General features: G+C 46.9%; 5 protein-coding genes across 5 annotated transcripts; all 5 read right to left on the bottom strand.

Moving 5' to 3' along the window:
- Window positions 1-747: 747 nt before the first annotated feature.
- On the bottom strand, window positions 748-1,481 carry F4822DRAFT_418402 (uncharacterized protein). Its single transcript, XM_051459529.1, has one exon. It carries the CDS (start codon window positions 1,088-1,090, stop codon window positions 878-880), a length of 213 nt encoding a protein of 70 aa, XP_051309801.1. The 5' UTR covers window positions 1,091-1,481; the 3' UTR covers window positions 748-877.
- A 142-nt stretch (window positions 1,482-1,623) lies between these two features.
- Window positions 1,624-1,965, bottom strand: F4822DRAFT_433976 (uncharacterized protein; the record flags this gene model as incomplete). The annotated part of the gene is made up of 1 exon (XM_051461923.1): window positions 1,624-1,965. The coding sequence occupies one exon, from the start codon at window positions 1,963-1,965 to the stop codon at window positions 1,624-1,626; it is 342 nt and encodes a 113-aa protein (XP_051309800.1).
- A 1,738-nt stretch (window positions 1,966-3,703) lies between these two features.
- F4822DRAFT_433975 (uncharacterized protein) lies at window positions 3,704-4,795 on the bottom strand (the record flags this gene model as incomplete). Its single annotated transcript, XM_051461922.1, has 1 exon — window positions 3,704-4,795. One exon carries the CDS (start codon window positions 4,793-4,795, stop codon window positions 3,704-3,706), a length of 1,092 nt encoding a protein of 363 aa, XP_051309799.1.
- An 897-nt stretch (window positions 4,796-5,692) lies between these two features.
- On the bottom strand, window positions 5,693-6,449 carry F4822DRAFT_433974 (uncharacterized protein; the record flags this gene model as incomplete). The annotated part of the gene is made up of 2 exons (XM_051461921.1): window positions 5,693-6,083; window positions 6,154-6,449. The coding sequence occupies 2 exons, from the start codon at window positions 6,447-6,449 to the stop codon at window positions 5,693-5,695; spliced, it is 687 nt and encodes a 228-aa protein (XP_051309798.1).
- A 905-nt stretch (window positions 6,450-7,354) lies between these two features.
- On the bottom strand, window positions 7,355-8,933 carry F4822DRAFT_58786 (cyclin-like protein). The gene is made up of 2 exons (XM_051463697.1): window positions 8,657-8,933; window positions 7,355-8,554 (listed from the first exon to the last, which is right to left on the bottom strand). The coding sequence occupies exons 1-2, from the start codon at window positions 8,846-8,848 to the stop codon at window positions 7,538-7,540; spliced, it is 1,209 nt and encodes a 402-aa protein (XP_051309797.1). The 5' UTR covers window positions 8,849-8,933; the 3' UTR covers window positions 7,355-7,537.
- Window positions 8,934-12,423: the final 3,490 nt, after the last annotated feature.

Here is a 12,423-nt window from a genome sequence, read left to right as displayed (position 1 = left end):
CTTGCGCCACTACCGACTCTTTGGAATCGATGACTTCACCTTGCACATCGCCGAGTAATGAAGGCGAAGCTGGTCCGGGAGGACAAAATCAACCAACGGCATCTCACTTGAATAGCGGTGCTTCTATGAGTAGTTCGTGCACTCCGGGATCTACTGACCCAAGCCGCACCTCATTAGGTAGTGGTGAGAATCCTGATCAGGGTATTTCTCAAGGTCGAGGTCCTGGTACGCCACTTAACGGCGGGGTGGGAAGCCCAATTACAGTCACGGATGCTCCAACGGCAACAAGCCAGGCCGACAACGGCGGGGACGATGGCTCGAGTGGACAAGACCAGGGGACACAAATGGGTCCTAATGGAGAGAATGGAAATAGCAACCCTTCGATGCCAAGCTCTCGTCCGACTTCAAATCCCGCCGCGAATAGTGGCACGGGGTTTAGCAATAGAGGTAGTCAAGGCCAGGGTACGCAGTCTAGCATAGCTAGGAGTATTGGAAATAACCCTAGTACATCTGGATCTAATCCGGCTCCCAGTCCTTCTGGGGATGGCGGCCTTGTTCCTAGCAGCCAAGGCTCGGGAGAACAGTCGAATGTCGATAACGGAATAGGGGGTTCTGGACCAACATTACCGGGCTCGAATCCAAATTCAAATCCGACCGGGAGTAACGATGGTGGCATGCCTACAAGCGGAGGTCAACCCCTATCAAGCCCCAATATCGGTGGCGTAGGGCCGAACCCTACAGATACAAACCCAAAGGCATCCGGATATACATTCCCTCCTGGCGCAATGCCGTATGGTAACCATCCATCGATGACCACTTTGGCGTCAATGATCGCCTGGACCGAATCCGATGGCGAATTGGGACCTGGCGTGAGCGGCTACATAGAGGTATCCAACACAACCACGATAGAATACGAGGAACTACCTGTCACAACTACTGTTACCTCGATGAGATGGCAGAGAGTACGCCCCGTTGTGGTTTGGTGAGAATACCTTGCGAAGGTGTTAAGACAATAGAAAATAATGGAAAAGGGAAAAAAAAAAAACTCAAAAGATATTAAAAGGGAGTTAGGTATCCGAAGGAACTTCATAGATGGGGTATGAAAGGTTATCAAACTATTTACTAGGAGGCGAGAGTAGCCCCTTTTTGGAACTGGAGTTTATTTTTCAAGAGCCGGCATGGTATAAGTCGATGCTGCATATAAATACATTCAAGAATGGGCCGTGAGGCAAGTCACATAGAGATACTGTTACAATTGATGAATTGAAAAGGGGCAAACGAGTGACATTGAATTTTCTAAGTTTTAATTGACGGTCGCAGACCGTTAGAATTTCCTTAAATATATATCCCTTAACTTTCCATAGTGCTCGTCTCCGTCACGATTCTCAGCCACTTCGATTCCAAGTTTTGATGATAGGTAAATGAAGAAGTGTTGCGTGTTCGATCCTTACTGGAGCAGAGTTAGTTTTAATGTATCAGAATATATAGTACTCTTAACACAGCCTAGGGGCGTATGAGAGGGGACTGGGGTGACTGAGATGGCGGTGCTGGATCGGCTTCATTAAGAGAACATTTGGAGACAATGGTCTCAAGCAGATAGAACATGGGCTCACTTACATTCGTTCATTTCTTGTCGTCGTCCTCGAGAGCCTTGTTGATAGCGTCACGTAGTCCTATCATGTTGTCGTGGGTGTGCAGCTTGTCCAGATAAACAGTGTTGCCCTTCTTGATAGTGATTCTGGCTGCGTGACCTTCAACTGAGTGGGGCCTCTCTGTAATATAGAGCACGAAGCGGCTATCCGCCTTGGTAAGGGCTTCTGCTATCTGGGTTGTGTTTTCATGACAGTGGACCAGCTTTGGATACCCCCAGATGGGTTTGCAATTGAACTCAAGGACGCACTTCTTTGTGTGGCCTTGCGTAGTTTTGTCCCCGGCGATGACATCAACGATGAGTTTGTCAGCCATGATTCGAGTCTTTTGAGGTTTGTGTCGTAGATGTGAGAATGATAATCGGTGGTTATAGACGAAGCTCTCTTTCCTTTGTTAAAGGCTTGGTCCGTGCTATATATAGGGGTCAGGGCAATTTGCACGCATAGCGGAACACATAAAGAGTGAAGAGTGAAAAAGAAACGTTATAGAGGTTCGTATATGTGTTACACAAGGCAACTTCAAGGGAATCGCTGTTCAGCTCGCCATAAATCTATAGGATTTCAGATCTATTTCCAGATTGAAGATATGGGCGCTGTAAAGTAACGCCAGTCATCATCACATCAATATTCATCGATTACATGTACCGCATTAAGTGGGCACCGAAGAATCAGGTAAATCAGTGATGAAATAATGTAGATACATACTAACGTGCTTGAGCATAATTCTGAAACTGTTGAAGATAGTAGACGCAAGTTGTAAGCGTTGGGAAGTTGAGTTACTAGGAAAAGTGTCACGCTCTTCCTATCACCGAGAAGAGGCAGTACCTATACACCTAATCAACCAGACACTAGGTAGTAAGTAGTTGCAAGCCCCCGAATTCCAGAACGGATATGCTCTACGCCAACAGTAGAATGCAAATTCCAGTCATCATGTCCATCAAGGCATGAGATGAAAGCACCCAGAGTATGTACAATTTTTCAGATCCGGAACAGGACAAGATCGAGTTGATCGACTACAACGCACTAACAAGCTCGCAGACGGCTGGTCATCTAGTGCTGACAAGAACAATGTGTTCGCCAAATACTGCCACAGTCCCCCTGAGGAACTTTAATCTCCTTCCTTCTTCGGAGCCCCGGTGGAAAAAAGGCGCCCCTACCAACATGAACCGCAATTTCCGCAGAAGAAGAACATGATATCTACTACTCGAGTGGATAATAAGGAATCGGCGCTCACATTGAGCTACATAATGCAGCATACGCACATCAGCACTATCACAGACCTGGCGCACGTCAGGAAGCTGACCTCACACGAGATAATCCCCAACAAAGCAATTTCCTGCTTGTCTTACCTATGTTGATCCGGGTCGTTGCTACTCCGCGCCATAGAAATGGTCGATCAAGAAAAGGGCTTGCCTCGGTGGCCCTCCAACAGCCTATGGAATATCAGATAGCGTGTCTATTCAGCATATACAGCTATACCGAGATAGCAAAGCCGGACAGACAAGTATCGCGATTGCTCTATGACAACCTATGACACTTGCCGCCCAGCTTGAGCACATTTCCCGAGCCTGGTTATGATATATGATCTGTAGGAGTAATTTCAGTATCTTAGTGGCGTTAATATTGGTGACTACCTACCTAGTTAAGCACGATCCCGCGACTCATCTATAGTGGCGCAAGTATAACGACTTCCAGATCTTAGCCAGAGGACATCGGTTGGGTCTTGCTGCGGGTGCGAGGGAGGTGGGCGGCGTTTATTTTGCTATCTGGTTGAGTTAGGAACATCGGGTTGCCTTTAGGATCGACGAGGCACGCATTGTTCACGTATCTCAGATCGGCGGTCATCACCCCAGGATGAGGTAGTTGTCAATGGTGAAGTTTCAAGATATCTGTGGTTAGAAATAAGTGAGGCAATATAGGTAGCTATGCTGGTGTTTTGAAATTTCTGCTGGCTGTGCTTAGCTTGTGGATTAATCTGTGGGCAAGTAGGTCTGAGGAATCTCCGACATTTCCTTAGAGATAAACCAATCACGAACCAGCCATCTCGAGGCTTCTTAACAACTCGTCCACCCTTTCTCAACAAAAAAACTCGGAACCTCTACAATATACCGCGCCAGCAGCTCCGAACTCAATGCCACGCCAGACAATTCCTTCTCCAGTAAATCCTGGGTCTGCTGTGCAGTGTAGGCATAGGTTGTAGAAGTAGAAACAACATCGCTTATAATACGCCTTACTTCTGTCGAACTCACGTTCGGGTCAACTCGCTCATCTTCGCGGCTCGTGACGAAGAGAAGCTCGCGATCGCGTCGTTTGGCGTGGCTGCAAGTCCATACATCTCGGCGGCCTTTCTTTTTGCCTTCGCCTGTATCACCGTCATCATCGTCATCGTCCTGTACGGCTCTCTTCCACTCGCCATGTCCCTTAATCCTGTGCAACCTGTACCCATCCCCATCCCTCTCACAAAAATCCACACCCCGACTAACATCCGCGGTAACCGTAACAACGCACCCCCAAGCACCATGTTCAACCAACCTCCTACTAACCTTATCACCACCCGCAAGCCTCACATACTCAACCTGCACCCCATCCCCCGCGCACAAGTCCTCAAGTTCGGACTCTACAGTCATCCAATCGCTTTCCGGAATCACCGCACACCATTCCCGAGCGTTGACTTGGGGATGGGAGAGTGCTGTTTCCCACAGCTCGATGCGTTGATTTTCCGGGAGGTGTAGGTTTTTCTTGTGCGTGGGGAATTTGTAGGATAGGTATACGTCTGGGGCTACCAGGATGATAGCGCCGATAACTGCGTCCTCACTCCTACTCCCACTACTACCGTCACCACCACCGTCGTCATTATTTTTAGCGGCGGTGCTGTGACCGCTACCACTATCCCCGAGAGAATCGAAACCACCAGCATACCGATACGCATGTATCAAATGCGCCAAATGCCCATGATGCGGCGGGTTAAAACATCCGTTATACAACAACACACGGTTCATCCGCCCTTTCCTAAGCCTCGGCCCCCGTATTCCATCCTTCCTCGCTCCGAAACTCTGACCGGTGGCGATCTTAACGTATTCCACGAGCGAGAGAGTCGGGGCCGAGAATCCCGTGGCCGGGGTTTTCTGCTTATCGCGTGGCCCCATAGCCAGCCAGGTACAGTAGGTATAGTATGCTATGACGATATGTAGCCTAATGTATGGGCAATATGGTATATCTGTACGTAGTAGTTCCAGAGATATTGTAGGTTCGTATTTTAACATTAAACAATCTATTCTTGGCAGACCCTTGTGCCTCTGACGTGCTGCCTAGGTGCCTATTTAGGCAGCGAGGCAGAAGCATGTTTGTTGGTCAGATCGAAAGAGGTCCATGCGGCGGGAGATCTACTTTTTTTGACCTGCGACTTTGTCACCTTGGGTATCTACCAAAAAAAAAAAAAAAAATAGTAGTCCGAGAATATTAAGTCATATCTGCCTGTTTACCTACTTAGGGATTCTGACTTATTTGGTGAAGGACTACTAGCTGACCGACCCGCCCTTTAAAGGGCGGAGGAGAAGGGAGGGAAGGTATACAGGTATACGCCACAGTCAACTATCGACTCTGATTGGTTAGCCATACCTCAGCGCACATCCGACGAGTTTTTTATAGAATTAATTAATTTTCATCAATGTGACGTAAAAATATTAGTAATTGGTATAGTTGAATAGAGCTTGTTTTGTGTGATCTTTTGATACTAATTGTATCACTACATACGATACGTTATGAGAAAAAATGCGAAAGCAAAAAGTCGAGAACTGCGGGGCGAGTCTAAGGATCCTATTGGCCACCGAAATATGGCAGTGGTTTGCTAAATATATAAGAGTTGATTAAGCCGGTCTAAACGGAGCTCACCGTAGAGAAACCGGGCGTTAATTTTGGCGTAGATATGCTCTATATCGAGTTCCCAGGTAAACTCTCTCGGGGTTACCTATTCGACCTGATGCGGAAGCAAGTGTCTCTCTTTGGCGATCCAGAAGTCGCTCTTGTAACAGATGAGCCCGGCTTTATTCCTTCTCCTTGGGGGCTGTGCCTGTCCGCGGCTGAGGGACTTTGTCAAACCGCTTCTCTGGGATCTTCGTGGAGTATACCCCATAGGCTACCAACAAATTCATCATCATTTCCCTATCAAACCCTTGCCGGACAAGATCTCTCTGGGTCACCGAACCATTCACTCTCGACCGGTCCGTAGTTCCCTTCCTCTTCTGACAGCATCTTGGTACCGCTAGTATCTTCTTCCCGATATATTCCGTGGGATCTACTGCGAATGGCAGGTACGTGTTTGCGTACTCTCCCTCGTCCTCGTCTATCTCTAAGATATTAATTTGTAGGACCTCGGGAAAATAATCGTCGGCGGGAACAAGATGGTCAAATGTAACGCCGTAATAGTCAATTTCACTAGTAGGGTGCCCCAATAATCGTTAGATACAGAGACTCAATAGTTGGTAATGAGCAAGCGCGCTCTTACTTCTTCTCGTGCACCCAGCCTAGGTACTCATCTCGCTCAATCATATCATTCTCGACAGAAAGACTGGCATCCTGTCCGTATATAGCCCGGTACGCTAGTCTTGCGAGCTCCGGGCCAGCCGGCTGCGGAAATATTGGGTTGAATACATCAACATGCCATAGCACCTCCGGAAGAAGTTTCTGGACAGATACCAATGGGCCTTCGATCTGGATCCTCACCGGCTTGTCTAACGGTGGTGGGTGAAGAGAATGAGCAGGAGTGCGAATACAATGCGGGATGTAAAGTGGAAGAGCCATTAGGATGGGTAGAAGAAGCAGAGGGGAAGTAAATGCTCAACGTTTAATCAACCTAAGCAGCCAATCATATACCATATGCAAGGTCCAAATCGGGGAGAGTGCACAGACCACTTGGTCTCACCTATCTACCTAGCCTAGGTATTGAATAGTTTACGTAATCGACGGGGACTCGATTCGAATCAAGGGATTAACCAATTATTATAACCCCTTTTTTACAAGGGGGCCAGCAGCGTAGTACTGGTAATTGTAAATAGGAACGAATCACACAACACGAATGACAAAAGCGAAGTTCTTGGAGAGGTTTTTACTCTTTTCCATTTTTATTTACGGGTGCTGCAGGCATACTATCATGCGACATATAGTCGAATCATGCGAACGAAAAGCCAGCCAAGGTATCGTCCAAAATGCCAAGGTCCCCCGCAGCAAAGGTCCTCCACAAGAATTAAGATTCTCCCTGGCTTAGGGAGTTCATCCGTGTATCATATCGTGTGTGGCGCGCCGTAGTATTGCTTTCCACAGTTCTTCGGCCGCGTAAGGCGAGAATCGAACGCCTCTAGACTTCCCGAAAGCAATCGGCGAATCACTCGCCTGCAAACGTGCCAAACTGTGCACATGTTGCCATATTTCCCATCATCTTCCATCGATTGTTCACAAATTGCCATTCTTTTTTTCTTCCCAAATACATCCCCGTTTTTATGTATTGCTCCCCTCCTCACTTCCAACGTTCCCAAGCTCTAGAAGCTGCAATTTGGGTGCCGTCTTCTGTCCTCGGATCGATAGTGGAAAACGCCCGAACTCACGGAAAGAATAAAGCAGATTTTTTTGGTCGACAATCGTTCGCTTTAGGTGGTTGATGCTGTAGCACGCTCAATGGGTATGACGGAGAAGGAAAACAGAAAATGAAATCAAAATCGCTGATAATGCCATGGAGATGAGCCTAAACCGTCAAGTATGCAACAATCTTTTTTTTTTCTTCCAATGATACACATCCATGCGATAGTCTCGAAATAAGAGGTTGTCGGTCATAAAATAAAAGGTTGATGAGTTAGGTCTTCGGATTCGTAGGTATTGGTCAGGTGTAATGGTCTTTATGAGACCATTGGACCGCTATAGTCTTCGTATGAGGAGTAGGCGGGGTATTGTTGTGTATGTTGTTGAGGATATCCTGTCATGCTGGGTGGCTGAGGTGTCGGTGTAACTGGGCATCGAGGTGGTACATATTTGTTCATCGGGTCCGCTACACCAAAGTTGACACCGTCAGGCGTGATAGGGGGCGTCAGATATCCATCAGCAACACCCATGGCAGCGCCATGGCCCTTCTGAGGAGTACTGTAGATGCTGCTGTGTTGCGACAAGGAGGATTCCGACGGAGGCGAAGGTGGTCCTTGAGCTCGTCGGGCGATGGCGGCTTGCTGAGCAAGGAATTCGCCGAGCTTTCCAGACACACGAGACAGATGTTGCGAGGAGTACTTTCGGGACAAGGTTACCGATGGTTGATGTAGGTGTTGAGATAGAGCGAGGACCGTAACGTTCTCCAAGTGATCCCATTCACCATCGTTGACTTCCGGTCGTCCCAATATCGCACGTGCAAGGGCGAGGGAGGCGCGAGCCATAATAGAAGGCTTGGTGGAAACAAAGTCTCGGTGGTACAAGGCAATCTCGCAAAGGTAAGCTGCCATATGCTCAACCTCTCGGTCATCGGACTCTTCGGCAACTATCAATTGAGTGAAGAAGTCGACGGTCGGGTGTCCGATAGTCCACTCAAGAGTGTTGAGGACATGCATCTCCATCTGAGTGAACATTCCTGAGTCGTACAAACCGCAGCACATGTTGTTCAGTTCGTTGATCTGAGGCACACGGTCCTTCTTGTCCCCGTACTTGGCGGCAATGAGAAGGGCTGCACACCCAACGAGCTGATAGTGCTGCTTGTAAACGACTCGCTTTGAGCAGTACCGGTCCAATAAGTTGACAGTCAGAAACAGGGTCTCGGGGAGGAGCGCGAAAGCGGCATGGGCCTCAATCAAGAAGTCAATCAGATAAGGCCTCATGAACCACTGAATCTCTCGTTGCATATCGATCAGATTAGCATCCGGTAACGTCTCGTCCTATGCAATTGTTAGTCTTCAGGCATCGAATCTATTTATCAACCCAATTGAGACATGAAGATGTCGCAAAGTGGCTGGGAAAAATAACTCGAAAACACTAACCTCCATGTGTCTCATGTGTTGCATGATATCCTCCAAGTACTCATCGCCGGCAAGACGGGACAATTCGTTGGCAATCATCTCTTGTCTGTTTCGGGCCAACATCTTTGCCGCATCCTTCATACTAATACGGGGTTGACGGGGTTCGTCGGATTCAACGAAGAATCCGCAGTCTCCTGAGGTAGAATACGCCATATTGATCGATTGGGTAATAATCCGAGACTAAGAAGTAATATCGCACGTTCGATATACTAGGATGTGTTCTTAAAAGAGTGACGATTAGGTTCTCCAGGAATCTTGATGTGCTGTGAGAGAGCGTATTAAGGTGACCGTCGCAGGTAGGAGTCGAAGGAGTGTATTATTCCAGCTGGACGGACAACACAATTATTACTATATTAAAGAGCGTGATGAACTGTATGCAGTTAAAATAAAAATAAAAATAAGGAATGACTGTGGCCGAATGGCTACCGAAAGACGATGAAATGATGGGGTGAAAGAGACCGGAGAGGCGGCCGTTATAAAAAGAGACGTCGAGTGAAAGGCTCTAGAGTAGAAGAAGAATTAGCGTCAGGAACACAGGAACATCCAATTGAGACCAAGGAGACAATTGAGGACCAAAGCCAGGCCAAACGGAGCAGGGCACGGTCTTCTGGAACCACACGATCAGGGGCAGAACGCCAGGCATTCTGATTCGACCGAGAATCAGTGGGGATCGGTTCCTGGCACGCAGCTCGAGAGGCCTGGCAGGCAATTGATCCTCGATGGAGTATTTAATGCAGCATACGTGCATACAAAATGACGTTGGTCTGTGTTATAATTTTGCTGAAGAAGGGTTCTCCCTTACCGCCACGATTAATCACAGGAAATTAGGTGATTCCTGGCCGAATTGGAAAATGGGTGGGAACAGCGAGTTAACGAGTCCCACGAGGGCAAGCGTATCTGCTCGACGCGGCGGATTGAAGCGTGCGTGAGTGTCCGAGTACACCGTTGGAACACTTTTAGGGTGGACCGTCGGTATGTACCTATACAGGGAGAAAAAAACAATAATTAGAATCAACATCTTTCTAGTCTCTTTTGCGCAGTATGTATGGGGATGTATAGGTGGTAATAGGTATGCTTCTTCCCTATCTTCCCTCCCCTTCCTCCTGGATTTTTTTTTCTACTCAGGGTTCTCTACCCCCAACAGATTCGGACGCAACGTACCTCTACACCTGCACGCTTCTAGTAAATTATAGTCGAGCGACTGGGTTCATGTAGGGCTCGTTATGAGATCCTCGAATCGGTAGAAGACTCGTGTGGAGTCTAGTACCGATGTTCGTCTGGAGTAATTGTGATGAGCCAGAGTCAGATTCCTGGTACCGTTGGCACGAAGGAGAGAGGAATAGGAGAATCGAATTGCCTCGAGTCTGCGCAGCAAGCTAGACAAGACTATCCTCCTTAGGGTAGAAATTAATCGAGCGGAAGGGGGGAGGTTGAGAAAAGGGCTCGACTTAGGAATGGAGGAGGGTTTGCCTTACTGGCGAAAGGAGGGAGTTGATGAATAAAGATGGGAAGGGACTGGGAGAGGGAGAGGTAGGATAGGATAGGATGGTAATTTAGTGGTAATTGGGGAAGATTCCTCGTGAAATAAAAAGCCGAGGAATTCGAATTCCAGAAATATTGGTTATTACCTAGAGGAATATATGAAGAGGATAATTTATCGAGAATTCTAAAGCAAAGAGATTTGTTTTAAAAATCTACGATGCTTCCTCTCTTCATTTATCTGACTTGCGTCTTCTCCCTTCTTGCTCTCTCTTGCTATTATCTCGGCCCTACCCTCTTTTTTTCGTCTTGTGCCGTCGTGTAAGAAAAAAGGCCCAGGGGTTCTTCTCTCTCCTCCTTTCCTCCTTGAAAGTGGACAAGGAGACGATGGTAAGGATAAGTATTGAGAAGGAGGAAAATGAATGGATCGGATGAAGAGGATGAGGAAAGGAGAGAGAGAGTAGAGATGGCCTCAAGTTGGAGGAGGATGGAGGAGATGAAAAAGGATTGGATTGGAAGAGTTGGTTTGGTTTGGTTTAACAGGTACTTTTAAGAAAAAACTAAGACAACCGGCCTGACCCCAGCACACACGCGGGTCAGAGCATGAGTGAGAAGAAAAAAAAGTAGGAGCGGGCTTGCGCAAAAAAAATAAAAAAGGGTACCGGGAACCTAGGTAGGTACCTGCAAAATCCACAAGTACTGTACTGTATGTACTAGGTAGGGTACTTGCAAAACAATTTACACCAGGTACAGCGCACAAGGTCATTGAACCAAGGAGCCAGGGGTGGCCAGGATGAGCCTGGCAAGGTACCGCGCTCGCGACGGCCTATTATATTCGAGCATTCAACTAAAGCTGGTTGGCTGCGGCCGCCTTGCAGCTACAATGCTCCTACTACATTAGAACAGCATTAGTTATTGTTGGAGGTACCTAAGTATTACATGTACTTGTCCAGCTTACTCGCGTGTTCTTCTTTTCCCCCCTTCCCCTACTGCTACTACTACTTCCTTACCCCCCAGCAATCAAAGTACCTACCACCTACCTACCTTTCCGTCTTGTCTTTTAAGTTTTCTTTTCCCACTGACATTTTACTGCTCCTTGCGCACCAAGTAAATGGAACTAAGACTTTGCCTGTAAGTCGCAAGCAAGCAACATTAAGTTGTTCTTCCCCTTCCACTATTCCTTGCCTTGAACCTAGTCCCCGCATACTAGGTATGATAGTACATCCAGTAACAGAGACGGTGTGATGTATGTATGTAATTAGTGGACCTTAAAGTTATAACCAAGGCATTTCCAATTGTCATCCAATCCATTTGAACCTTAGAAACCTTAGATACTTAATGTGTGTGTCTACAAATAATTTTAAGACGGCTGACTGGTTGGCTGCTTAACATTTTCGGTATGTATGTATCTTCTGATTGCGCGAGGCGTAGGGCGTCTCACTCTCTTTTTTTCAAAAGATGGATGGATGGGTCAAATGGTCAAATGTCGGGTTGGAAAACATCTATTGGTGATTGCTATTAGATGTTAGATATCAGACCGCTTCTATGCACTGCCCAATGAGCACGTAGACATCATGCTGACAGTGTTGAGATGGGAGGGAGGCTGCCGTCCCGGCGTCCTTGATGTCTAATGTAAAATGAAATGTATGTGGGATGAATATTGTACATGCCTATCAGCATTCATTCAGTACATTGAAACCGAGACGGTACGGTATATTGCGGGGGGCTACAGTATTTTTGACCGTCGGAATAATGGAAATTTTCAATAATAATGAATCTCAAATATGCAGATGGAAATTTCGATGTTTAGGGTCGGGTAGGTATAATTGAATGTCTACTATCGCGTATTATATCTATTATGGTCAAGGACGACGGAAACGAAATCCGTTGGTTGGTCAGTTGTCTCAAGGCCTGGTTCCTAAATGAAGGTATACCTAGGTAAATGTAGATATAATATATGCATATATAATACTAATACCTATGTACCTAGGTAGGTACAATAATGTATTTGAAATGCGTTTGAGCCTCCCTTTTTTTCTTGTTCTCTTTAGCAATCGCGCATCTCCTAGAAAAATAGATCTATCGTTATTTGTTTGTTTAGTAGGTACGAAGGTAAGGTCTCTTCGGTGTTGACCTTGGATGACCTTGATCGCATAATGCATTGTATGTACAATGTGTACACCTACATAACAAAGGCATCTTAGTCGGGCAGGTAGTTGTACTAGTAATGCAAGAGTTCAAGATTTGAT

This window comes from Hypoxylon trugodes (assembly GCF_022578975.1).
Source record: "Hypoxylon trugodes strain CBS 135444 unplaced genomic scaffold F4822scaffold_10, whole genome shotgun sequence".
Lineage (NCBI taxonomy): Eukaryota > Fungi > Ascomycota > Sordariomycetes > Xylariales > Hypoxylaceae > Hypoxylon > Hypoxylon trugodes.
Note: the sequence above shows the minus strand (reverse complement) of the source record. Positions and strands in the feature narration are given on the sequence as shown.